The sequence below is a fragment of the Anopheles arabiensis genome, chromosome 3 (genome assembly GCF_016920715.1).
Source record: "Anopheles arabiensis isolate DONGOLA chromosome 3, AaraD3, whole genome shotgun sequence".
NCBI lineage: Eukaryota > Metazoa > Arthropoda > Insecta > Diptera > Culicidae > Anopheles > Anopheles arabiensis.
In genome coordinates, this window is record NC_053518.1 from 19876253 (window position 1) to 19899775 (window position 23523).

General features: G+C 48.8%; 7 protein-coding genes across 8 annotated transcripts; 5 read left to right on the forward strand and 2 right to left on the reverse strand.

Annotated features, from left to right (window-relative positions):
- Window positions 1-485: 485 nt before the first annotated feature.
- Window positions 486-6292, reverse strand: LOC120902484 (ethanolaminephosphotransferase 1). The gene is made up of 6 exons (XM_040311267.1): window positions 5566-6292; window positions 5021-5089; window positions 4001-4453; window positions 3588-3923; window positions 3324-3500; window positions 486-3249 (listed from the first exon to the last, which is right to left on the reverse strand). Exons 1-6 carry the CDS (start codon window positions 5620-5622, stop codon window positions 3178-3180), a joined length of 1164 nt encoding a protein of 387 aa, XP_040167201.1. The 5' UTR covers window positions 5623-6292; the 3' UTR covers window positions 486-3177.
- A 293-nt stretch (window positions 6293-6585) lies between these two features.
- On the forward strand, window positions 6586-9190 carry LOC120902903 (U3 small nucleolar ribonucleoprotein protein MPP10). Its single transcript, XM_040311983.1, has 4 exons — window positions 6586-6817; window positions 6895-7534; window positions 7608-8406; window positions 8500-9190. The coding sequence occupies exons 1-4, from the start codon at window positions 6708-6710 to the stop codon at window positions 9099-9101; spliced, it is 2151 nt and encodes a 716-aa protein (XP_040167917.1). The 5' UTR covers window positions 6586-6707; the 3' UTR covers window positions 9102-9190.
- Window positions 9172-10477, reverse strand: LOC120902904 (anamorsin homolog). The gene is made up of 5 exons (XM_040311984.1): window positions 10248-10477; window positions 9968-10168; window positions 9705-9884; window positions 9510-9637; window positions 9172-9429 (listed from the first exon to the last, which is right to left on the reverse strand). The coding sequence occupies exons 1-5, from the start codon at window positions 10387-10389 to the stop codon at window positions 9316-9318; spliced, it is 765 nt and encodes a 254-aa protein (XP_040167918.1). The 5' UTR covers window positions 10390-10477; the 3' UTR covers window positions 9172-9315.
- Window positions 10478-10725: 248 nt separating this feature from the next.
- Window positions 10726-12890, forward strand: LOC120902986 (protoheme IX farnesyltransferase, mitochondrial). The gene is made up of 4 exons (XM_040312129.1): window positions 10726-11015; window positions 11229-11553; window positions 11627-11822; window positions 11888-12890. Exons 1-4 carry the CDS (start codon window positions 10905-10907, stop codon window positions 12747-12749), a joined length of 1494 nt encoding a protein of 497 aa, XP_040168063.1. The 5' UTR covers window positions 10726-10904; the 3' UTR covers window positions 12750-12890.
- Window positions 12891-13398: 508 nt separating this feature from the next.
- LOC120903337 (parafibromin) lies at window positions 13399-15775 on the forward strand. Its single transcript, XM_040312708.1, has 5 exons — window positions 13399-13796; window positions 13919-14293; window positions 14364-15080; window positions 15148-15377; window positions 15447-15775. The coding sequence occupies exons 1-5, from the start codon at window positions 13666-13668 to the stop codon at window positions 15623-15625; spliced, it is 1632 nt and encodes a 543-aa protein (XP_040168642.1). The 5' UTR covers window positions 13399-13665; the 3' UTR covers window positions 15626-15775.
- Window positions 15776-15884: 109 nt separating this feature from the next.
- On the forward strand, window positions 15885-17440 carry LOC120903338 (tetraspanin-6-like). Its single transcript, XM_040312709.1, has 5 exons — window positions 15885-16265; window positions 16337-16446; window positions 16522-16710; window positions 16776-16946; window positions 17009-17440. The coding sequence occupies exons 2-5, from the start codon at window positions 16378-16380 to the stop codon at window positions 17339-17341; spliced, it is 762 nt and encodes a 253-aa protein (XP_040168643.1). The 5' UTR covers window positions 15885-16265; window positions 16337-16377; the 3' UTR covers window positions 17342-17440.
- A 247-nt stretch (window positions 17441-17687) lies between these two features.
- Window positions 17688-21421, forward strand: LOC120902744 (hepatocyte growth factor-regulated tyrosine kinase substrate). Of its 2 annotated transcripts, XM_040311735.1 has the most exons (4): window positions 17688-17949; window positions 18023-18107; window positions 18181-18445; window positions 19266-21421. In XM_040311735.1, the coding sequence occupies exons 1-4, from the start codon at window positions 17916-17918 to the stop codon at window positions 21210-21212; spliced, it is 2331 nt and encodes a 776-aa protein (XP_040167669.1). In that variant the 5' UTR covers window positions 17688-17915; the 3' UTR covers window positions 21213-21421. The 2 variants fall into 2 exon arrangements, with proteins under 2 accessions (XP_040167669.1, XP_040167670.1); XM_040311736.1 differs by lacking the exons at window positions 17688-17949; window positions 18023-18107; window positions 18181-18445 and adding an exon at window positions 18507-18630.
- The last annotated feature ends 2102 nt before the right edge of the window (window positions 21422-23523 follow it).

Below are 23523 nucleotides of genomic sequence, written 5' to 3' on the forward strand. Positions count from 1 at the left end.
GCAGAATCTCGGGCAAGCCGCCCTAGAACACAACAGATCATAACGGCATCCGAGTGGGTTAATGAGAGCATGGGAGAAAAGCTACCGGACAAACTGGTTGCCGGACCGTGTGCGCGGAAATGGACCAATATCAGAATTTAAAAAAAGAAAGGAAGGAGTACAAATCAAACCTGAGCGGGGGGAGCAGTCAAACACACAGTCAAACACAGTCAAACGATCAAATAGTGTTTGGGTGTTTATTATTCTATAGATCTCTTTTCTTAAGTAAATATATTTAGAATACTAGAAAAGATTCAACTATCATGATAATAGTCCTATCACGACACTACGAAATTCGCTCACACGGATTAGATTCACATATCACAAGGTTCGCACAATTAGCAGCACCGATTGCAACCGCGCAAAACTTGATCTTCAAAAAGCATTTACAATGCTTCGCTAAATACTCTACAAAGATAAATAAAAACACACGCAAACACACGAAATAAGTGGTTTTAAATTAATTATTCACTTTTATTGACTTCAATACCAACGTACGGAAGATAATAATAATAATCATAGAAGAAGAAAACACTGTACTGGCCTGGGCCTTTTTGGGCTTTTTGGGGTTAGAGTTTCGCGAGCACGTAATGAAAAGCTGGTAGGGTTGGAATACAAAATGTGATTTTTTTAACTTAGCTTCTGCACCTTAAGGGGAGGCACCTCCTTTTTTTTTAACGTCGGTTTAATAATGTTTGATATACACATTTATAGTCGCATAAATATGTCGGGCTAACGGCACACTCCATTTTGTCATGTTGTGTTGTCATGTGGGTAGGAGTACACGTAAAGTCTGGTTTGATCTGCCTTTTATTAGCGCACGCTCGCTCGATATCTAAAAACCCTCGATCGTGTTTGGAAACGGTAGCTTTTCCTGCTTGGTTTTTAGACTATTTCGTGTTCGTCTTGCCTTTCTTTGAATTCCTTAGCATGAGCTGCAGACATCAAGCGCAGCACAAGGAAGCAGAGACACAGAATCGATTATTAAATTAAATTCACAGTTTTCTAGTGAAACTTTGTACAGGGTTAAAATTAGTAAAAAAAGCGGGAAATGAAAAACAATTCCATAAATACGTGAATAGAATGATGTACATTATGGCACTGTGCCTGTAGAGCAGTGTATGTGAATGATGGGTTGACGGTTTGATGTTGTGAGTGATGTTGTGAGTGATGTGTGTGCGTGTGCAAATGATAAGAAAATTATCCTAGCAGCAGCCGTTACTTAAGGTCGTGCTCCTGGCGCTTGGTTTTGGTTTCGTTTCATCACTTTATCATCTTTTTCTTTTTGTTTGTCACTGCGTTTATTTCACTAACATAATCCTAATTCCTTTTCTCGCTGCACGTGCTACAAGCAACACGTTTTGGGGGTTGTTTTGCACCGGTTTTCTTCTCGCTTCTAGAGCTTTGCTAGCAAACCCACACGCAACCGAGCACGCCGCAAACTGTAATATCAACGTAACTGCTGTTCAAAGTTGGCAGCAAATACATAACGCGTTCTGTGGGGGGGTCTACTCGTTATTGTCGTTAGTTTTCCCTCGTTTCCCTCGGAGACTGTTAACATGATGTGTCAAAACGAGATCGTACGGTTGGTTAAACACGTGCTGTCCGCTGTAACACAGCGCATCAAGCAGAGACACGGCATATGCAAGACATATACATACAACACATACACACGTACACCACTTGTTCTTCTTTTCATTTTAATTTTCAATCGAACAAATAATAATTCCTCAAAAAAAAACAATCCATTAGCTGCTAATGTTCTGTCAATCTGCGTCTGCGTATGCTGCTTTTGATCTGTAAATTTAGTTCTGCTTGCTTGCCCCTTTTGTTGGTCGGTCTGAATAATAAATTGTCACGATTATAAAATCTGCAGCCCCGCGTAATGCGTAAAATACATACACTATACAAAAACACTGTGAAACACGGGGTACACAGAGAACGTGATTTGACGACAAATCGTGCGCAAAGTTAGGCGTTACTCATACGCTTGGAGGCGTAAACTTGACGGCGTGACTAATTCTTTGATTTGTTCGCGATATGGCGATATAGCTTTTTGATTACACCCTTCGTTTACCCCAACGAAAGTAACGAAAGTCGCTGTTCTCTTTTTCATCTACTTTCGCGGTTTACGCACGAGCTAATGTAATTCTTACGCGAGCATTATATATATGTACATACAGAGAAATGCGTTACCAGTGTTTTAGAGAATGTAAAGTTACTGTTAGTACTGTTTAACTACAAAAAACGGAGCGTGCAATGTCACGGAAGAGCGCAGGAAGCGGAGATAGGTTAGACATTAAACATACTGCTTCTTTGGAGGTTTATAACGCTAAAGTTAATGGAGTTTGCCAGCTTACCGTGTCAAAAATTAGCCGGTGTGATGTCGAGACAGCGATTAGTGGTACTAGTAGAGAAGCACGTTATAAATGTGTGTGTGTGTTTTTTAACATACACAAAACCCGCTCGTTAGTAGTTAAGCAAGAGTAAATTGTGAGGTATGTAGATGGGAGATAAATACCGCGTCATGATATATCGGTATACCGTTGCTGCTTAACTTCGCTCGGCCTCAGTATGGGGGACTGCATTTTAGCAATACTAATTCACTTTTCCACCTCTGCGATATGGTACTGCGTTTGACTTTTTGGCTCCTGTTAGGCCAATGCGACGATCACCTTGCTAACTTAATTCCTGCATCAACATAATTCTTCCTTCTATGCAATTCCATAAACAGCGCTTAATCTCACTGTACCCACACACACATTAGACTGTGTGATGTTCGATAGTTAAAGCCATTGGTTGCTGTGGTGTGATGGCGTTCACTTTGCTAACCTCCACACCAGCAGCAAACAAACAAAAACATCAAGTATCAATAAAAAAAAGCGTATTTCGATTAAATTCAACTGTAATACGTGCGTGCCCAGGGACCCGACCGCTTAACGAGGGCATGAAGCAACATGAAACACCCAACGACGCCCCCCTTTGTTAAGCCTTGTTTTGGTGGCGCCGCTTGGGTATTGATCTTTGAGGGGGGGGGGCGATCTTCTTAGCCCCCGGTAGCGTGCCACCGCAAATTGACACCTTACACACTGTCGGACACTTAGCAAAGAGCTGCTAGACAGCATACAGCAGCGTTTCCTATTCTTTGGATTCTTCTGGTTTCGTCACCATAAAGCACCGTCGGTTAAAGTGTACACACATTTGCTGCACCTGTAACAGGTGAAAGAGATGAGGTGGTTAAAAAATGGATTGCTTTCAACAATATTCCGTCTACCAGTACGTACCACACCGGAACCGTAGTGCCAATGGGCTAGCGAGGATCCGATCACGAGCAAGTACAGTATCGGTCGTTCGAGCAGGGGCATCGTGAGGCTCATTAAAATGGCCGCGCATAGTACGCCCGTCATCCAGTTGAACGTTTCCGCCGTCGTGTTGGACATTTGTGACACAATTAATCGACACTGAAATTAAAACAAAAAAAAAGCTGTTACATTTTGAATCAATAACAAACGCAAACAACAAATGTGAGGAAAACATGAAATACGCACACTAATGTTGCTAAAAATGGTCCCCGTCATAATGTAGACCGCACGCGGATCCCGGTTCATGATGTCGCTCGGCGACACAAACACCCACAGCAGGCAGACGAACATGAAGCTGCCGTACGTGAACAGCGGTCGCATCGCTTCCTTCATCGTGCGCATCTTGCCGGTGCGGTCCTTGTACGAGCGGTACATGTTGTACACCACCATCGGCAGATTGGACATGGCACTCACGTGCAGACACAGCTCCATCAGCTGACCGGCCGATACACCCCAGGGCAGGTCCACCTTCCACAGCTGATAGCCAAACATCCACGTCGCTAGATACATCAACACCGAACCCTGCCCGGCAAAAAGAAGCGTATTTTTTTTTTAAATCAATTTTATCAATAAATGAAAAGCAATGATTGCCCACTTACCCACATGCCGAGATCGTACCCCCAGGGCAGATACAGCACGCCCGTGTTGTACTTCTCCCAGTGCGATAGATAAAAGTTGAAAAAGATCGTCCACATGATGTAGTACATGCGTATCGGCGGCACCGACGTCGGGCCGCGCCCAAAAATGCTGTACAGGCAGGCCGGTATGAAGAACGCCGAGTACGAGTCGAGCCCATGGTCGAACAGCTCACCGAGCGGGCCGGACAGCTTGATTCTTCGCGCCTGCTTGCCATCGATGCCGTCCAGCGTGTAGGCGAGGAAGATGTTGACCGCAGCCACCACCCAAAACCAGTTCGGCACGGGTGTGGTGTTTTCCAGATCCGTGCTCGCCCAGAAGCCCCAATCGTACCAGGACAGCATCACGAAGTTGGCGACCGTGAACAGGAAACCGGCAAACGTCATCAGGTTAGGTGCAATCCATTTTGGAAAATACTGCCGGTGGGAGGGAAAAGCGTGAAAATGGTCAGTAAGATACGGGTTTACGCTCGTGGCAGCAATTTCGGGATCCTATTTCTAATCGCAACAATACCTTCGCGACACTACTTCCCTCTTATCAGTCTGTGGTAAAAGGGCTGTGCGAGGGACCGCAGGAGGATGGTACCGGTTGGGCAGAGGGGTTTTTATGTGTATGATGCAATCGAACATTACTGTTTTGGGGTTCTTTTTTTCAATGGGGAGTGGAGAGCTACCCAAAAACGACATTTATGGCACATTTTCTTAAGCGTTGTCTATCGGTACGAAGAAAAACGATAACAGGGCCCCGACCGACATACCGGACATGTCTAATCAGCGATAAGGGAGCGACTTATTGAGAGAGCAGGGGGGGGGGGGATATTGCTTCATCCCTGCTACGACTCATCCGTCGCTAGCTTGGCGCGCATCCGTTAATATTTACATTTAAGCGGGGTGTTGCCAAATTTGTTTGAGCGTGTTAGAAGACGGCATTGCCGCATGCAAAGCGTTTTTGGGGGGAAGCACACGATAGACGACGGAGCTTACCTCTACGAGCCAGTTCCAGAACGGATGCATAACGTAAATACTGAGCGGTGAGGTGTCCTTGGCATTGTACTGAAATGGAACAGATGTTGTTGTTGATTAGTTATCAGGTAAATGGAGGGGAAGATAGAGCAGCAAGATACAGTTGATAAATAGCGTTCGCACAATTAATTGCATCGCCTACTACCCAAAGCAATCTACCAAAAAGCATTTCAAATGCCTTCAACGCCAGTCGCCAGTAGACGCCAGACAAATTATATAGGCTAAAAATAGAGTCATAGAAAACATAGTAGTCCACCGTTCGGCTATGGAAGGACGATATTTGGTCGATATCGCCGTGCACAAAGCATCTTGTGACGCGCGTTTCTATTACAAGATGCCGCTTTCGGACTGGGGGCCCACCACAAGGACATTCACGATGCACGCCACGAGTTGGTTTGACCGGATTCGTTCGCAGGGGGAAAAAAGGCCAACAAAGCCACCTCTTCTCGCCTCCCCCAACTGACCCCACTTATGTAACGAGAGGGGACCACGCGGAGTGTCCTTACCTTATAATTATCGAACCCGGCTAGATGCTCCTTGGTCAGGTAAGCGTCACTGGTCATGGTGGTAAGTTGTTTTAGCACGCAGCCACGGGCACACACGCGGGGGGGCTTCCGGTAACGGGAAGGAGTTAATTAGGAAATCGTGCGCTCGTCTCAATCACCGCCGAGGAGGGGTTGCTACTGCTTCTGGCTGCAGTAAACTCGAAACAACTGCACACGGAGCAGGGGGACGACGGCAGCTTTCGGCCTTAATTCCCTTTTGCTACTGACCAAATCGATCGCCGGGCGGGCTGCACATCGACAAGCGACTCACGACAGCGACGACGATTCGAACAACACACACGCCCGTCTGGAATGTGTGGCCGCGGGGCGCAAAATGATAATCGCCGCCCGTTGTCTGTTGCGGAGGTTTGCCGGCTGAACGCGCCGCAATGATCGATACACGCGCGCACACACACACACACAAACACACACGAGCGCAGTGGCTGCCTTATTCTTCTTCAATCGCGGCACCGGACAAGCGTTGATGGATAGTACGCGACCGCTCGACGGGAACGGGAACACGCGCGCACCTGATGATGATGATGGTTGCGTACGCGAAAACCACACAGCATGCAAATTGTTCGATTTTCCTCGAACCACACCTGGGGGTGGGGGTGGGTTTTCTTTGGCAACTTTCCTCGCGCCGCCGTGCGTGTTGTTTGGTGCGGGCAGCGGACGGCAGCTAGGACGGTTCTGACAGCTGTCAACACCGACGAGCGCAAGTGCGGTTTGGTGGTGTGCGTGTGTACAAAGGACATGAATTGGTCAACTATTTTACGGAATTGTTTTATGAAAAGGGGAATTTCAAGATAACTTTTAGAAATAAATATATTTAAAACAATACTTTGAATGTGCTCGATCAAGTCGCCGTTTCAAATTTATTCGAAAATTAAATAACATTTCAAATGCATCAAAATAGCCGTCGACCTTAGGTAGCCGCCACCAACATTGCCGCCCGGGTTTATTTACTGTCGAACTGTCAAAACACAAAACACACGTGCGGCGTTCGTAGCACATTTCCTCACCCAAAATTGCTCTAGCAATGCTTGAGCCGCTACAATAATTCTAAGTGAAATTACAGCACACAAAACAGTCGTAACAAAATGGTTAAAGCAACGACGGCATCTCCGCTGCCGGCGGGCACGCAGCTCGACCTAAAATCGTACGTCAAAGAGTTCCGCAAGCACATCAAACATCCGGAGAATTTTATGAAGTAAGCACCCGTGTTGGAATTGTTGTGGTTGTCCGGGAATACAACACACGCTAAAACTATTAATTCGCCTATTTCAGGGTGCAGAAACCGCTGGCAAAGAAGTTGAAGCAGTTCGTGAAGGAAATCTACGATCGGGGCACGAAAAATGCCACCGTCACGCAGGATGGGCCGGCCTTGCCGTACCTGGACGAGCTCGTCACGGAGGAGATGGACGACGAGCAGATCTGGCAGCAGCTGGAGCTGAAGAACGATCACTTTATCGATCAAGATTTGAAAAAGTTTCTGGAGGTGGTTTCGAAAAACGAAAAACGTTTGCAGCTACCTTTCACCACCAAAACGCAATCGGAGGTGGGGGATGATTCCGGGGCGGGTTCGTCCGGCGAGGAGATGGAGATGGATTCGGACGAGGAAAATGAAGCGAATGGCGATGGGATGGAGTCGGAGGAGGAGGACGAACAGGACGGTGAAGAAATGGATTCGGACGAGGAGTTAACTGAAAAGAAGTCGAAAAAGCTAAAGAAAAAGGACAAAAATGGCAAAAAGAAGAAAAAGCAACTGAAAGGAAAGAAATCGGTCGTCGATGATCGGTTCTTCAAGCTGGACGATATGGCCCGGTTTTTGGACGAGGAGGATGAACGTGAACGGCGCCGGCAGTACGGGTTGGCGGAGAAGAATCCACTGATCGAGGTGGACTATTTCGATGAACACACTGGGGAGGTACGTGTGCACGTGAGAGCTCCATGATAGCTCAACATTATTTTGAATTTAAACGGTTTCTTTCCACTTGCAGGACGATGGTGATATTTCAGATTTGAAATATTCTGACTTCTTTGAAGACGAAGATGATGAGGATGATGATACGGATGAAGATGATGATGAGGAGGAGAAGGATGATGACGCAGAAGAGGAAGACGAAGATGCTAGTGCTGCGGAAGAGGAGGATGAGGATGAAGACGATGAGGAGGATGAGGATGACGATGAAGATGAAAGTCCCGATGGTCAGAAAGATGAAGAGGAAGGTGAGCTCTCCGACGAGGCAGAAATGGAACGCAACCGGAAGCTGCGGTACGAAATCTACAAAGGAGAAAACGGCATGTCTCCGCCTCGGTCGGAAAAACCGCCCAAAAAGGCAGTGATCGATCAACCGGACACGAGTGATAGCGAGGAGGAGAAAGCTCCGGACGGGCCAAAATCGTCGTACGAGCTGCGGCAAGAGAAGCTGAAGGAGAAGATTTCCAAAATGGAGGCCGGCATGCTGAAGGACAAACCGTGGCAGCTGAAGGGCGAAATTTCGGCCGAAACGCGACCGAAGAACTCGCTGCTGGAGGAGGTGCTGCAGTACGAGCACACCACCCGCCCGGCACCGGTCGTGACGGAGGACACGACGATGCGCCTCGAGGACATCATCAAGCAGCGCATCCGCAACAAAGCGTTCGACGATGTGGAGCGCAAGGTGCGGCCGCCGGACAATCCGCGCGAGTACCGGAAGCAGCTGGTGCTGGATGGGGAGAAGAGCAAACTGTCGCTGGCGCAGGTGTACGAGCAGGACTATCTGAAACAGCTCGAGTTAGCAAACCCGGACGCTGCAGGTAAGGGTGGTGTTGGTGGTGGTGATTTTCATCCCAAACAGTAGTCAATATTATGATTCGACATTCTCACAACACGTTTTTGTTTCTTTTCAGCGCAAGCAGGCGAAGAGGAGGAACCGAAAGAGCACAAGGAAATACGGAGCATGATGAAGGTGGTACTGGCCCAGCTCGATGCGCTCTCGAACTTCCACTACACGCCGCGACCGGCCGTCCCCGAGCTGAAAATCCTCACCAACACGCCCGCCATCAGCATGGAGGAGGTTGCCCCCGTTGCAACGAGCGATGCCACCCTGCTCGCCCCGGAGGAAGTGCACCGGCGACCCAAGGCCGACGTCATGTCGAAGGACGAACGCACCAAGACGGATCAGAACCGCGAGCGGCGGCTGAAGAAGCGCTTCCAGCGGGAAAAGTACCGCCGCGAAACGGAACGCGAACAGCGCCAGCTGGAAAAGGCCAGCGCGAGCGGCATGGCCAAGCAGAACCGGGCGCTGCAAACGTCGCTGATGAAGAAGGTGACGAAGGCAAAGAACGTGCAGCAAATGGCGGAAACTTCCACCGGTCCGTCCAAATCGTCGACGGCGTTCTTTTCGCAGCTGCAGGATGAGGTCCGGTCGCAGGTGAAGGCGAAGACGGACGGGACGAAAAAGAAGAAGAAAAACACGGAAAACCTTATCGCTAGTAATTTTAAGCTGTAGTGTGCGAGTGAACGTTGTGTCGAGATAAATGTTAATAAAAAAGAAGATGGGAAAATTGCTGCAGACGGCATTTTTCAGGCAAATAATTAGCAAAAGCTTTTTGTTTTATTCTTATCCTTCCTTCTTTGTCTCTCTCCGTTCTATCATATCACCCGCAAATGCACATCCTAAAGACTTCTATTTTTAAACGTAACGTTCTATCAGGATTTGTGGTTTAAATGTCCGCCTGCATTTGCGTATCGGTGAGCACGATTTTCTCGCCCGGTTTGAATGCCGGCATGCCCAGATATGGACAGGTGGCACAACGGAACGCATCTCCCAAGTAGCACTGTAAAACGGGAGGGAAAAAAGAACTCATCAGCATGCAATATTCTTCCAGCTAAGAGGATCGCTGTTTTAATAACTTACACTTCCGCAAGAGGATTTCGCCGCCGATGTGTCGGTCAGTGCTTTGCCCTTTGCTTCTGCATCCAGCTCCTCCGCCAGCCCGCAGGAACAATCCTTGCATGCCTTCCTTTTGCCCGTCGTTCCACAAACTGGGGGTAGCATTACCGAATTGACAATTAAACTAACGAAGAGGTATGAGTCATTCCAGGTGCTTACCTCGCAGCGATTCCTCCGTCGGTTTGGCCTTATCATCCTCATCCAGCAGCTCCTCGTCGTCGATACGCTCCTCCTCCTCGTTGTCATCCAGCTTCCACACGGCGGCAACGTTTGATTTTTTCGCAAACGATAGCTTCGATTTCGATCCCACCTCGTAGTCTGGCTTCTCGGCAACATACACTGCAAATACAGCCACAAACACATGTAAAACCACACAGAAAACCAGATTGTGGTTTGGTTCGGCCCCAACCCCTCTCACGTACCATTACTGTCCGATGCCACAATGTTGATAAATCCCGCCAGCAGCAGATTAGAGCGTGCCTGTTCGACGCTCGCTGCTGAATCATCCCGAAACACGCACTTCCCCTTGGGCTTGAGCAGCTTGACCAGCAGCGTAACGAGGGTAGAATTTCCAGTCGCAACTTGGGCCAGAATTACATCAAACTGTGACTTTCCATACTCGGCTGGAACAAAACACACAAAGCAAATCGTTAAAGGGAGGGCATTTTTGTAAGGAACACGGACTTTGCTTCCAGAACTTACCAAGCTGAAGGCGCTCTACGTTTTCCACATTGACCTGCACGTTCGGAATGGTTTTGATTGCGTTCACTTCCTGCTCGATCTCGGGCCCGACCGTACCGGCCCACAGGTACAGGACGTGGTTATTTTCTTGCACGAAATTCATCTCTTGCTTGGGCTCGTTTGGTGGGCTGAAATTGTGATACCGTTCGTTCTTCCTTTTGCGAATTGAACACAACACGGTTTGACATTTCGACGGCGCAATTGACATTTGTTGTGCAAATTGTCGATGAAACTGTTTGATCGATTTTGCGTATTTTTTAAACAAAATTATAAATTTATTTAATGTTTCATGTTTTACTTTCACGCTGAATTAATTGTGATTTTTCTATATTTTTCATGAAAATAATTGTCACATTTAAAAAAAGATGAATGTTGATGGAATTTCCCACTGTTTTTTCATCGATTTGCAACCCTTCAAGCATTTGACAGCAGCATTTTCACGTGCGGTAACTTTTTCTTTACGTCGCCAGCAACCCGCTAGGGCAGCACAAAACAGTGACCGGGGCATCTCGCCAAAGCGATGGGTTTCTAGGTGCAAACGCACCATCCATCGAGCTGCTCGAGTTCTGTTGCCTGAACGCAACGTAAAATGCTCCCAGTGTTGTGCCGCCCAGTGTAATGCATAAATTCCTCGCAAACGGGCGGTTATGGTGCGACCTCGTGCGTCAAGCCGGACCGAAAGCCACCAGCGGTCACCGCCGTCCACCGTTTGCCTTCTGCACTCGGCTGGTAAGTACGGATAGAGTAGTGTGATGTTGTTTTGATTGTGTAATCAATCGATGAGCAAGAGCGGAGCGGCCGCCCTTTCGTTCGACGGTGTGACGAAATTACCTTGAGTGAGGGAGACCCCGTGCTCAACTGTGCTCTATTCTTGGTCTCTGACGCTTCTGTGTGTGTTTTTTTTTTTTTAAATTTGCTATATTTATTTCCTCCTAAACACAGGACACCACTGGCACAGCGTACCCTTCGTGTGCGGTCGTACAGCTGTACCCGATCCGGAAGCAGCACAGCGGAAGTAATGAAGGCGATGCGGCAAAAACGGCTCCCCTCCATCGACCGGTGGCCGTTCCGTTGGCCGTCCCGCTGTCCGTAGTACCGCCGGTAGTGGACGCTAAAGCCATAGTTAGTGAAATTAGTAAATCGGTCGGAACGCTGCGCAAGAGCGGTGAGGATGGCACGAAGGAAGTGGTTGCCTCCGTGACGTCGCTACCCGGGCTCAGTAGGTTGATTTACCATTATCTTATGTTATCAAAGATCCGATTGACGTGTAAGTGCACACAGATAAGGGAGGGGAATTGCTCGCGATGCGTAATTTGTCGCTTCTCTTGCCCCATTTGCAGCCCTGGTGGTGATGACCGCGATGGCCGGATATGCGATGGCACCGGGTTCGTTCGAGCTGGGGACGTTTCTGCTCTGCTCGGCCGGCACGACGCTCGTCTCGGGTGCGGCCAACTCCATCAACCAGGTCATTGAAACGTCGTTCGACGCACAAATGCCCCGCACGCGCAACCGAGTGCTCGTTAAAGGACATCTCTCGTAAGTATCTACGAAAGCAGTGATAGAATTCATTGTTTATAATGTTTCATCTTGTGTGTTTTTAGACGCCTGCACGCGGTCGGCTTTGCGCTCGGTGCCAGCACGATCGGCTGCAGCATGCTGTACTACGGCGTGAACGAAATGACGGCCGCCCTGGGCGCCGCCAATCTCATCCTTTACACCAGCATCTACACCCCAATGAAACGCTACAGTATTCTGAATACGTGGGTCGGCTCGGTCGTCGGCGCCATTCCGCCGCTGATGGGCTGGGCTGCCTGCACCGGCGGCGACCTGGGCGCCGGCGCATGGATCCTGGCCGGGTTGCTGTACTGCTGGCAGTTTCCTCACTTTAACGCGCTGTCGTGGAACATCCGGCCGGAGTATCTTAAGGCCGGCTACAAAATGATGGCCAACTCACACCCGGCCCTGTGTACGCGCGTTTCCCTGCGGCATACCGGGTTCATTGCCGGTTTGTCGCTGCTCGCTCCCGCGCTAGATGTGACGAACGTTTGGTTCGCACTGGAATCCCTTCCGCTGAATGCTTACTTTGCCTACCTGGCGTACGATTTCCATCAGAAGGCGGACAGTAAAAGCTCGCGCAAGCTGTTCCGCTTCTCGCTGCTCCATCTGCCCCTGCTGATGGCACTGTTTCTGCTGAACAAAAAGCACTGGCAGTTTAGGGAGGACAAGAAGAGCGGGGAAACAACGGTCGAGCTGCAGGGTGGTGGTGCCATCGCTGCTACGGGTGTGTTTGTGAGTGGTGGTGAGCGGCCGGGGGAGCAGAGCAGCGGCGAATACCTTGTACCAAATATTGTGGCCGACATTGGGGCACCTACACCGTCCCCCGGTAGTATCAAGGCGATCGAGGAGAGTTTGCTATCGAACGTGGCCACCGTGCTACCGACGGCGGGCAAACAGAAGCTTTGAGAGGGTTTTTGTTTGTGTGTGGGTGGGTGTGTCCGCGTATTTCCGGTGCTGCAAGGATTTATTTGTACAAAGGAGAGATAGATTTACGAAGTGATATAGAAGTCAATGATAAATAAAATGGCCCCGAGAAATTAACTGTTACCATTATCGTAGTTTTACTGTATTGGGACGAAATAAATTAAAGTAGAAAATATAAATTTTTAAAAATTGTCACCAACGCGACTGTTAGCGGACTGTTTCTAATTTGAATCGTTATCCAAACAGTGGGTCGTCCTATAACAAAATAAGTTTTTTTAATCTAATTTATGGTAAAAAGAGATGAGCAATAAATGGTAAACAATAATGCGTAATTCATGTAAAATAGAAGAAAATAAATTTAACGATAAACGTAAAAAAGAAAATAAGACTAGCACCAGCTACGGCCGCAGCACCAGCATTTCGACACACAATCTTCAACTATTTAAGAGTTTTCCAATTTTTATTAAATTTTAAATGCTTACCTTTCTTTACTTTTTAATAAAATCCGTCATCAAATGGATTTAGAATATATTTCTTCTAATTTTCTATTTTTCAAAGAAAGGATAAAAATTGTCCACATGATCACACACTGTCCACCGATTGTTCTCCGCGAGCGCATCTGTCAAAGCAAACGCCATTGACAGGAAAATAGAAGCGTAGTGCGTGCGTTTCTTTTTTGCTGCAAAAAGTCTTTGCTAAAGTGTAGTTTCGTAGGCTGTGTAAGGAACGGTGTACCGTTTTCGTGGCGACCGCGTGCCGCGTTTTAGAAGTTAATTCCCGCGCTTCAAATTAGCATTAAGTTAACGTCCACCCCCCGGGGGTAGCGGGGATTGTTGTGGTTTGGTATTGTGCGAAGCGGCGTATTACCCCCAGTGCAAAGCGAGTGTAATCACCAGCCATGGCCGATCCGCTGAGTCTGCTGCGCCAATACAACATCAACAAGAAAGAAATCATCGAGCGCGATGGCCAGATCATATTCGGCGAGTTCAGCTGGCCGAAGAACGTGAAAACCAACTACCTAAAATATGGGTAAGGCCCGAACTGGCTAGCCCGCCCCCGTTGTTGCCTACGGTCGTGTTCTCTTCCCTCTCTCTCTAACACGCCAACACTCCTCCTGGCTGGGCTGGTTGTTTGTGTTTGCTTGTTTACAGCTCCGGAAAGAAGGGCGCCCCGAAGGAGTACTACACGCTCGAGTGTTTGCTGTACATTCTTAAGAATGTGGGCCTGCAGCATTCGGTGTACGTTCGGCAGGCCGCGGCCGAGGACATACCGGCCGTCAATCGGCCGGATCGAAAGGAGCTGCTGCAGTATCTCAATGGCGAAACGAACACCTGCGCCAGTATCGACAAGAGCGCGCCACTGGAGATCCCGACGCAGATCAAGCGGCCGGCCGAGTCGGACGGGCTGGACAGCCTGGCGAAGAAGGCCCGGTACGAGGACACGCAGGTGCAGAAGGTGAAGGAGCAGCTGGCCGCCCGGTTAGACGTGAACAAGAAGGAGGCGTCGGTTAACATAGACAACATAAAGTGAGTGCTGCTGTCCATCGTGAGCTTTGGCGGTTTCCGTTACACAATTTTCCTTATTTGTTTTTAATAGATCGCTCTCGGAAACGATGTCGGTGGAAAAGATTGCGGCCATTAAAGCGAAACGTTTAGCGAACAAGAAGGTCACAATCAAGCGCACCGACAACGACGACGCGATGGGCGTCGGGCCGGATCTGCGCGTCATCCTCGACTTTGACGTCGACTCGACGAAGGACATCGTGAGCCGGGAGCGGCAGTGGCGCACCCGCACGACCATCCTGCAGAGCAATGGTAAAATATTTGCCAAAAACATTTTCGCCATCCTGCAGAGCATCAAGAACCGGGAGGAGGGCCGGGGCCGCCCGGCGCAGCAGCCGGTGAAGCTGCCCGAGCCGCCGCGCGTCATACGGCCGCAGCCCCAACCGACGCAGTACAATCGTTACGATCAGGAACGGTTCAACCGGCAGAAGGAGGAAACGGAGGGCTTCAAGATTGACACGATGGGTACGTACCACGGTATGTCGCTGAAGCTGGTAACGCAGGGCCAGGCGGGGCAGAACAAGGCGCAACCGAACAGCTTGAACAACAATAACAGCAGTAGCAACAACAATCTGTCGGCCAGCATGCCGCCGGGCCGGCCGAAGGAGCTGATACCGACGGCCCAGGCCCGGATGCTGGCCCAGAATGCGCCCAGCAAGCGGACGTCGCGCACACCGATCATCATCATACCGGCGGCGACGACGAGCCTCATTACGATGTACAATGCGCGTGATGTGCTGCAGGATCTGAAGTAAGTATGGAGGTGCTTGTGCTTTGTTTCAAACTAATCCAATTCTATCCCTTCATTTGCTCCGTAGGTTCATTACGACCGACGAAAAGAAGCGTGGTGGATGTTCGCGCGAAACCGAGGTGCTGATCCAGCGACAGAAGGCGGGCAATCTGACCGTGCCGTACCGCGTGATAGACAACCCCTCGAAGCTGACGGCGCACGATTGGAACCGGGTGGTGGCTGTGTTTGTTATGGGTCCGGCCTGGCAGTTCAAGGGCTGGCCGTGGGACGGCAATCCGGTGGAAATATTCTCCAAAAGTAAGTATCTGGGTCCTGGGACCTTTCTTTCAGCCCTGTTTTGCTCATACTCTCACTGCGTTTCCACAGTCGCTGCCTTTCATCTACGGTACGACGATCTCAAGCTGGACGCAAACGTGGCCAAATGGGCTGTGACCGTGCTGAACATTTCGCGAACGAAGCGCCATCTCGACAAAGCCTGCCTGATGGCCTTCTGGGAGAAGCTGGACCTCTACATGACCAAGTACAAACCGGACCTTCGGTTCTGAATGAAGGCCCCAGCACCTTTCGGGTGGGCGAGGGTAGGGCTGCGAGTGTAAAGGAGCTTATATTTCTAGCTCTGCACTGTCGCTTCGGAGGTACCTTTGGGGGGCGCGCGTAATAAAACAAAACGATTAGAATTATTTTTAAAAGCTCAACCGGTTCATGTATTAGACATTTTTGTTTACAGTCGAAAGAATTACTATTTAGGGTAATTTACACACACACACGCTGTTCTAATTAGCTTTAGTTGAAAGAACTTTAACTTTCGAAAGACTGTGTGCGAAATAATTCCGATTTAATTACTCTGCCACCTAGCACACCCGGAATGGCAATGAACAGTGAAGCATTGATTGCGAATAATTTCACCACCCAGCGCTTTGTCCACACTTGCTCCCGATAAACCGAAATCGGGCGGGATTAGCGGGGCAGGTGATTAAGATATCGACAGGACACGACGCACAATAAGCGGAGATAAAACCTCCGATACGATGGACTGTGTTTTTCTTCTTCTCTTACAGCCATTCGGTGTGTGAGTCAAGGAAGACTAGGGCGAGCGTTTATCTGCTGCGATTTTGCCATTCCTCACTGCTGGTCTGATTGAACGGGAGCGGACAGTCGGTTTTATTCTTTTCAAAGCGGGGTAGTGTACGTATTTTGGTGTTTAAAAACAATTGTGAAATTGACTCGTCAACGTTCATTATTGTCTCTATTTGCAGATCAATTTTAAGTGCAAAGGATCGAATTCGAAAGCTTCAAAATGCGGTCTGGTCGCAGGGCGCTCAACATGATCAAGTATCTGATTCTGATGCTAACGTTTATGTGTGTCGTAAGTGTGCTTTTTGCTGTGAAACATTGGCTCTCCTTTAACTTTGTGTCTTTCTTTCCATCTCCATCCCTTAAGGTGATCGAAATCATACAAATCGTGGTCGGTGCCGTCCTGCATCGACTGTTCGCGACGTACACCGTGTTCATTGACAACGACTTTGTGCGTGCCACTCACTTCCTGATAGCGGTCGGTATCGTGCTAGTGTTTCTATCGATATTTGGCTTTGCCGGTATTATTTTCGAAAATGTGATAATGATCTTTTTGGTACGTATGCACCGCTGTGAAATGGATTGTGTAGGTTTGAATGATTCATTTTTTTGGTGTTCCAGTACTCGGGCATGTTTGGTTTGATGGTTATACTTGAAATCATACTCGCGTCGGCCGCCTTTTCGATGTACAACCGGGTGGACAGTATGCTTACCCGCCGGATGAACATCGTAATACAGCAGTTCTTCTCGGATAGCTTTATGCGGGCAAGCTTCAACCACATGCAGAATGAGGTATGTATAAAATGCTTCAAAAGGAAGGTAATACAAGTGTTTTTTTTTCTCCCCCACAATAGATGAACTGTTGCGGCATTCAATCGTACGCCGATTGGGCCAACTTCCATCCGGAGCGTGATCTGCCCAACTCCTGCTGCCGGCGGGTGGATGATGGCTGTATGCCGCACGAGCGTGGCTGCCATGCGCCGATGTCGGATTTTATTGGCTCGCGCATCCACATGATCGCAACCGGTACGGTAATTATTATCGTGTTTCAGGTGATTTGTATCGTTACGGCCATCATTATGGGGGCGCGGCTGTCCAAGTACAAGCAGCAGCTGAGGGCGGCCAGTATGAGCCCGGGCCCGGTGACGGCACCCGAGCCCATCATGACCGAGAAGCCGAAATATTGATAGATTGGAGGAGTTTTTGGTCTACCGGACAAGAGAGTATGGGTTTTTTGTACGTTATAAATGTAGAATGTAGCGGGAACAGATGGGAAAATAAATAAAGATAGCCTTTTTTTGTTGTTTATAGCAAAATGCAAATTTCGTTAGTATTGAAGCAATTTATTATGAAATTAAATGTAAAATAATATATTTGCTTGAATTTAAATGCAAAGGTAAACATTATTTTAAATAAAACTCTCCTCATATCTTTTAACGGTAAATTCAAAAACATCCAAACAATTCTCCAGTCAGCTGTCCGTTTTGACAGCGTACGAGCTCACGCACACTACCACAACGTTCTGCTGTCATCACACGGCTGTGGGCTTATCAGGGAGGGGAAAGAAAAGAAAAGCAAATGATTTCTGTTTGTTCGTAAATACGTCATCCAGTGAACCTGGTCCCGAAAAGAAAGCAAAATCATCTGTGTTTTTGAGTCACTTCCTGTACTGCTGAATTACACCCTGAACTTGGAAGCAACAAACAGCAAATAGTAATTTTACCAATCGTATCGAAACACCGTAACACCACCAATTGCACAATGTTTCGTACGTCCGTGTTTGACAAAAGTTTGGGTAAGTGCATCGGGAAAAGGTAGAACTATACAAAGGGAGGTATGTTTTGATGTTGTTTTTCGCCCAAACTTAGAAAATGCCACCAGTAATCTCAACCTGGAACCGGACTGGCAGGCGATTCTGGTCATCTGTGATACAATCCGGCAGGGTGATGTGAAGTAAGTGCGGTACGGGAGGGTCATATCCTTTCAATATTCTTTGCTTACGATTCCTTCCTTGTTTATCTTCCAGCGCCAAGTATGCCGTTGGGGCGCTGAAGAAGAAGATGCAATCGCCGAACCCCATCACGGCCATGTACGCACTGCTGACGCTGGAAAGCATCGTGAAGAACTGCGGCACGCCGGTGCACGATGAGATCGCGAACAAGGCCAACTGTGAGCTGTTCCAGAATCTGGTCAACACCACCAAGCACGAGGAGGTGCGGGCGAAGATGCTCGAGCTGATACAGGCCTGGGCGTACGCGTTCCGGTCGACCATCAAGTATCGCTCGATAAAGGTAAGGTCGTGTTTGTATGCGCATTGTCGACGAGTTGACAGTCGGTTGCCAGCGTTGAAGGCGAATGCAACGCCTGTGTAGAACAAAAACACGTCGGTCGTGGTTAGTATTCAGTGTGTTGTTGTTAATTGGATTTGTGTGAGGGGCAGACAGAGTGTGACTCACCAGTGCGCTTCACCATGGCGGTACGGATCATAAGGAAATTGTTGTATTTTATGCATATTATTCATTTCCTAAATATCGTGCCATGAGGAGAATAATGTAATTTTGATATTTCGAGGCAGTTTTATAGGGTTTTCCTGGAGTTCTCATAGTTGTGGGACTCTTCCTTGACTTTTTCTTATAGGAAGTGAACTTCATACATTGGACTCTATGGCACCCGTTTTGGACAGGCTCCTTGGAAATTCGTATAGGATTTGTCCAACAAGGGTGCTATAGAGCCCATTTACCATTACATCAAGTTCATTTCACGTAAGAAAGAGTCATTAAAGTATTCCACCGCTATGAGAACTCCCGGAACACCCTGTAATCATTGCCAATTTGCACCCAAACAGAAGTGTGAAGACTGTAAAGTGCAGAGCAGAATCAGATACGTTTTCCAAATTTGCTGTGATTTACATAGGAACGACTCTTTTTTTAAGCAGATCCAGACTTTAAATGCCTTCCCTGGCAATATTATTTTCAACAGCTCGCTGTTCCTTTGTCTTCATGGGCAAACATTAACCCTTGACGTCACTCAATGAACATGTTTACATTTTCTCGGTGCTGCTGTTTATTAATGCACACATTCCTTTCCTCTCCTTTCCACCTTTCCGTCTAGGATACGATGAACATTTTGAAAACGGAGGGCCACAAATTCCCGGAGCTGAAGGAAGCCGACGCCATGTTCTCGTCCGACATCGCCCCGGACTGGGTGGACGGGGACGTGTGCCACCGCTGCCGGTCCCAGTTCACGTTCACGGTGCGCAAGCACCACTGCCGCAACTGTGGCCAGGTGTTCTGTGCCCAGTGCTCGTCGAAGAACAGCACGCTGCCCAAGTTTGGCATCGAGAAGGAGGTGCGCGTGTGCGACGGCTGCTATGCGCAGCTTCAGCGACCGACGGGCACGCTGGTGAAGAAACCGACCGAGGAGGAGGACCTGCCGGCCGAGTATCTGAGCAGCTCGCTGGCCCAGCAGGCACAGGGTCCCGCCCGCAAGACGGACGAGGAGCTGCGCGAAGAGGAGGAACTGCAGCTGGCCCTCGCGCTGAGCCAATCGGAGGCGGAAACGAAGCAGCAGGCGCAGGCTCGCCGATCGGCCACGTTCCACAGCAAGGCGCCGGAATCGCCGGAACCGCAAACGCCCCAGGCGCAGGTAAAGCGAAGCCCATCGCCCGCCGAGGAACCGCCGGCCGACCCCGAGCTGGCACGCTACCTGAACCGCAACTACTGGGAGCAGCGGCAGGTGATGGAATCGCCGGCCTCCCCATCGGCGCCGAGCCCGATGCCCAGCCCGATGCCGTCGCTGCAGCCGAGCCTGCTGATGACGAAGAGTGCGCCCGAGGACGCGGAGATCGACGAGTTCTCGAACATGATGAAAACGCAGGTGGAAATCTTTGTCAACCGGATGAAATCGAACTCGAGCCGCGGGAGGAGCATTTCGTGCGACAGCGCGGTGCAGACGCTGTTCATGAACGTGACCTCGCTGCACGGCCGGCTGCTCACGTTCATCAAGGACATGGACGACAAGCGCATGTGGTACGAGCAGCTGCAGGACAAGCTGACGCAGATCAAGGATTCGCGCGCCGCGCTGGACGTGCTGCGGCAGGAGCATCAGGAGAAGCTGCAGCGCATCGCGGAGGAGCAGGAACGGCAGCGCCAGCTGCAGATGGCCCAGAAGCTGGAGATTATGCGCAAGAAGAAGCAGGAGTATCTGCAGTACCAGCGGCAGGTGGCACTGCAGCGCATCCAGGAGCAGGAGCGCGAGATGCAGATGCGCCAGGAGCAGCAGAAGGCGCAGTATCGTATGGGGACGGCCTTCCCATTCATGGGACCAGGGCCAGCTCCGGGTCCGCAGGGATCGCCGGTCCATGTCGGTGGATATCCGGCCCCTGGGTACGGACCGTACGGACCGATGCCGCCAACGAACGGCACCATGCCACAGTATCAACCGCAGCCGCAACAACAGCAGCAGCAGCAGCCGCAGCCACCGCAGCAAATGTTTTCGCCCCAGCACGCCGGGCAGTATGTTGGAATGCCGGGTGCGACTGCACCGGGAGTGGACGGGCAGGTACCGATGCAGCAAGGACCGATGCAAGCACCACCCCCGGGCCAGCCAGGGATTATTCCACCGGGGATGAACGTGATGCCGGGGCAGGTTCCACCACCGGGCGGTATGAATATGCCGCCCGGTCACATGCCAGGTGCACCGATGATGGGACCACCTCAGCAACCTCAGCAGCAACCGCCGCAACAACAGCAACAACCGCAGCAACAATTACCACCACCACCACCCCAGGGTCATCCGACCGGGCTGATGGGCGGAAATCCGATGCAACCGCCGAACGCTGCCGATATGCAGCAGCAGCAGCAACAGCAACCGGGTCAACTTCCACCGCAGGTCACCATGCAGATGCCACCGGCGCCGATGGCACCTGGGCCGGATACTGCACCGGTTACGGCTGCTCCTCCTCCACCCGCTGCTGTTGCTCCACCGGCTCCCCAGCAGGCACAACCGGTCGCTCCGAAACTCGAGCCAGAGACGGCGGAATTAATTAGCTTTGATTGAATGGATGATTGGATCCCGCAATGATATCCCAATATTTAGCGTTACGCAGCTATCTTTAAAAGCTTTTTTTCGGTTCAATACTTTCTAATCACTCTGAACGAGCATACTATCCCTTAGAAATGCTAAAATGAGGCCAAAAATGGCTCATTTCACATTATGTATCGCAGGTCCATGTATAGCGAATAAATATTGTACATCAAATGGTTAAATTTTGCATTTTGTGTGTAAGAAACGAAACAAAAAAACAAGTTTTGGGACGATCTTCTTATTTCTCTTGAATTTTGTGGAGGACACTGTATGCTTTGGGCCGGGTCTTAAGATTCAAAAAGAATTTTTATCTTTTTATTTATTTTTTACATTTATACCTGTTCTGAATTTTGGGAACCGGTTAACATGGGTAGTCAATAAACAACACGACCTTGTCGGGGGTCGGCGCGACTTTACATTGTCTGCTACGCAGCCGGTTCTATGGGATCAGTAGAATGTATATTTAGGTCCGAGGCTTATTCCGTAATACTCAATATACATTAGTAATTATGATATTACAACGCATGTTATTGAGGTATCAATGTGTGTAATGCTACAATTACAGGACTGCACTATAGAATTTGAAGACACCTTTTACCACAGAGGGTTATGTCCAAATAAACGGCTTCCAAATCCATTTTCATGCCGGTGATGGAACTGAATCTAACTTCAAATCGAGCCTGTAACTAATCCCGAATCATATCTCGGTTCTGATGCTGATCCTGGTTACATACCGGTTCCGAAACTGGTATGTAATCCCCCTCATCACAAACCGATACTTGTCCTGGAAGTAATCCTTAGCCCATACTGCTCCTGAAAATGATAATAAACTAATACCAGTGACATTGATATTCAACTCATACCGGTCCTGGACCGATTAGGAACCCACATTGCTTATGGAACTGATCATGGAATCGAACCAGATCACATAATGGTCCTAAAATATCCTTTAGAACTATTCAATTGAACTAAAATTCTGGAATTGCCACTAAACACACTCTGGACTTGGAACTGATTCTGAACCCGTAGCGATCCTTGCACTGGTCCATAACACACACATTAATCCTGGAACAGATCTAGAGCACATATAGGGCCTGGAATTGATCCCTAATTCTTATCGGCCCTTGAATTGATCCCAAACCAACAGCGATGTCGGAATTGATCATGAACCTATGTCGATCCTTTCTAGAATTATTCCTGAATCTGTTCCTAAACTCATACCAGTTCTGAACTGTTCCTGAACTCATACCAGTCCAGAAACTGCTCCTGACCCCATACCGATCTTGGAACTATTCCCAAACCCAAAATAGATCCTGAAACTGCTCTTGTCCCAAATCGGGACCTAGAACTGATCCCGAACCCATGCCGATCTTGCAACCACATTGCAATTCTGAATCTGTTCTGACCTCATACCGGTCCTGGGATTGGTCCAATACTCATACCGGTCCTGGAATTGGTACTGAATCTACACCAGTTCTCATACCATTATCTCTGATCCAAGCTTTGTGCATAAACTTCTTACTTTTTTTATTCCGGACTGGACAACTATACCTTGATCTGTTTCAATCATGAAGCGGATCGTGAACCAGTCCTTGTTCTAGAACCAAGACATTCGGACGGTTACTAGGCCTATTGATAACTATGTTATGTTAACAGAATATCTTTAGCATTGGTTGGACACTTATTGTTTCAACAAAATATCTTCAAAATGTACATGTTTACGTTTTGTTCGTTAATCGAGACGAATGTGTTTAAACTACTCTAAATCAACTAGCCCCTACAATACGTAATTTACACATTAAAACCTATCTCTCCGTAAAAATCTCCCCAACACCTGTTTAACTACCTAACAACCTTTAAAGGTTGAACAAGCTACCTGAACACAGATCACAAACACGCACCAACCGTGCCATGCCGTGGTAATGGATTCTCCCTTACTTGCGCATTGTTTCTCATCCACCGAGTCGAGTCGTCGCCCCATGATTACGGAAGCGAGATTGTTTTAGAGTTTGACGGAGTGTTAAGACACTATTACCACGATCAGCTCGGACTCACGTTTTCTGGCCCGCCTGCATCATTGTGTCATATTTTTTGTTTGTATTTTTGTGAAAATGAACGCTTCTTATCACGCTGGACCGATCACATGGCTCAGTAGCGTCCCGCCCGGCCCCGGCATCAGGTCGCGTGTACATATAGTTATCAGTCATTCGCATCACGAAGTCTATAACTTTCACGCGGACAAAACTGTGGGGGATCGTGCTTGAGATCGCGCACCGCCTTGATG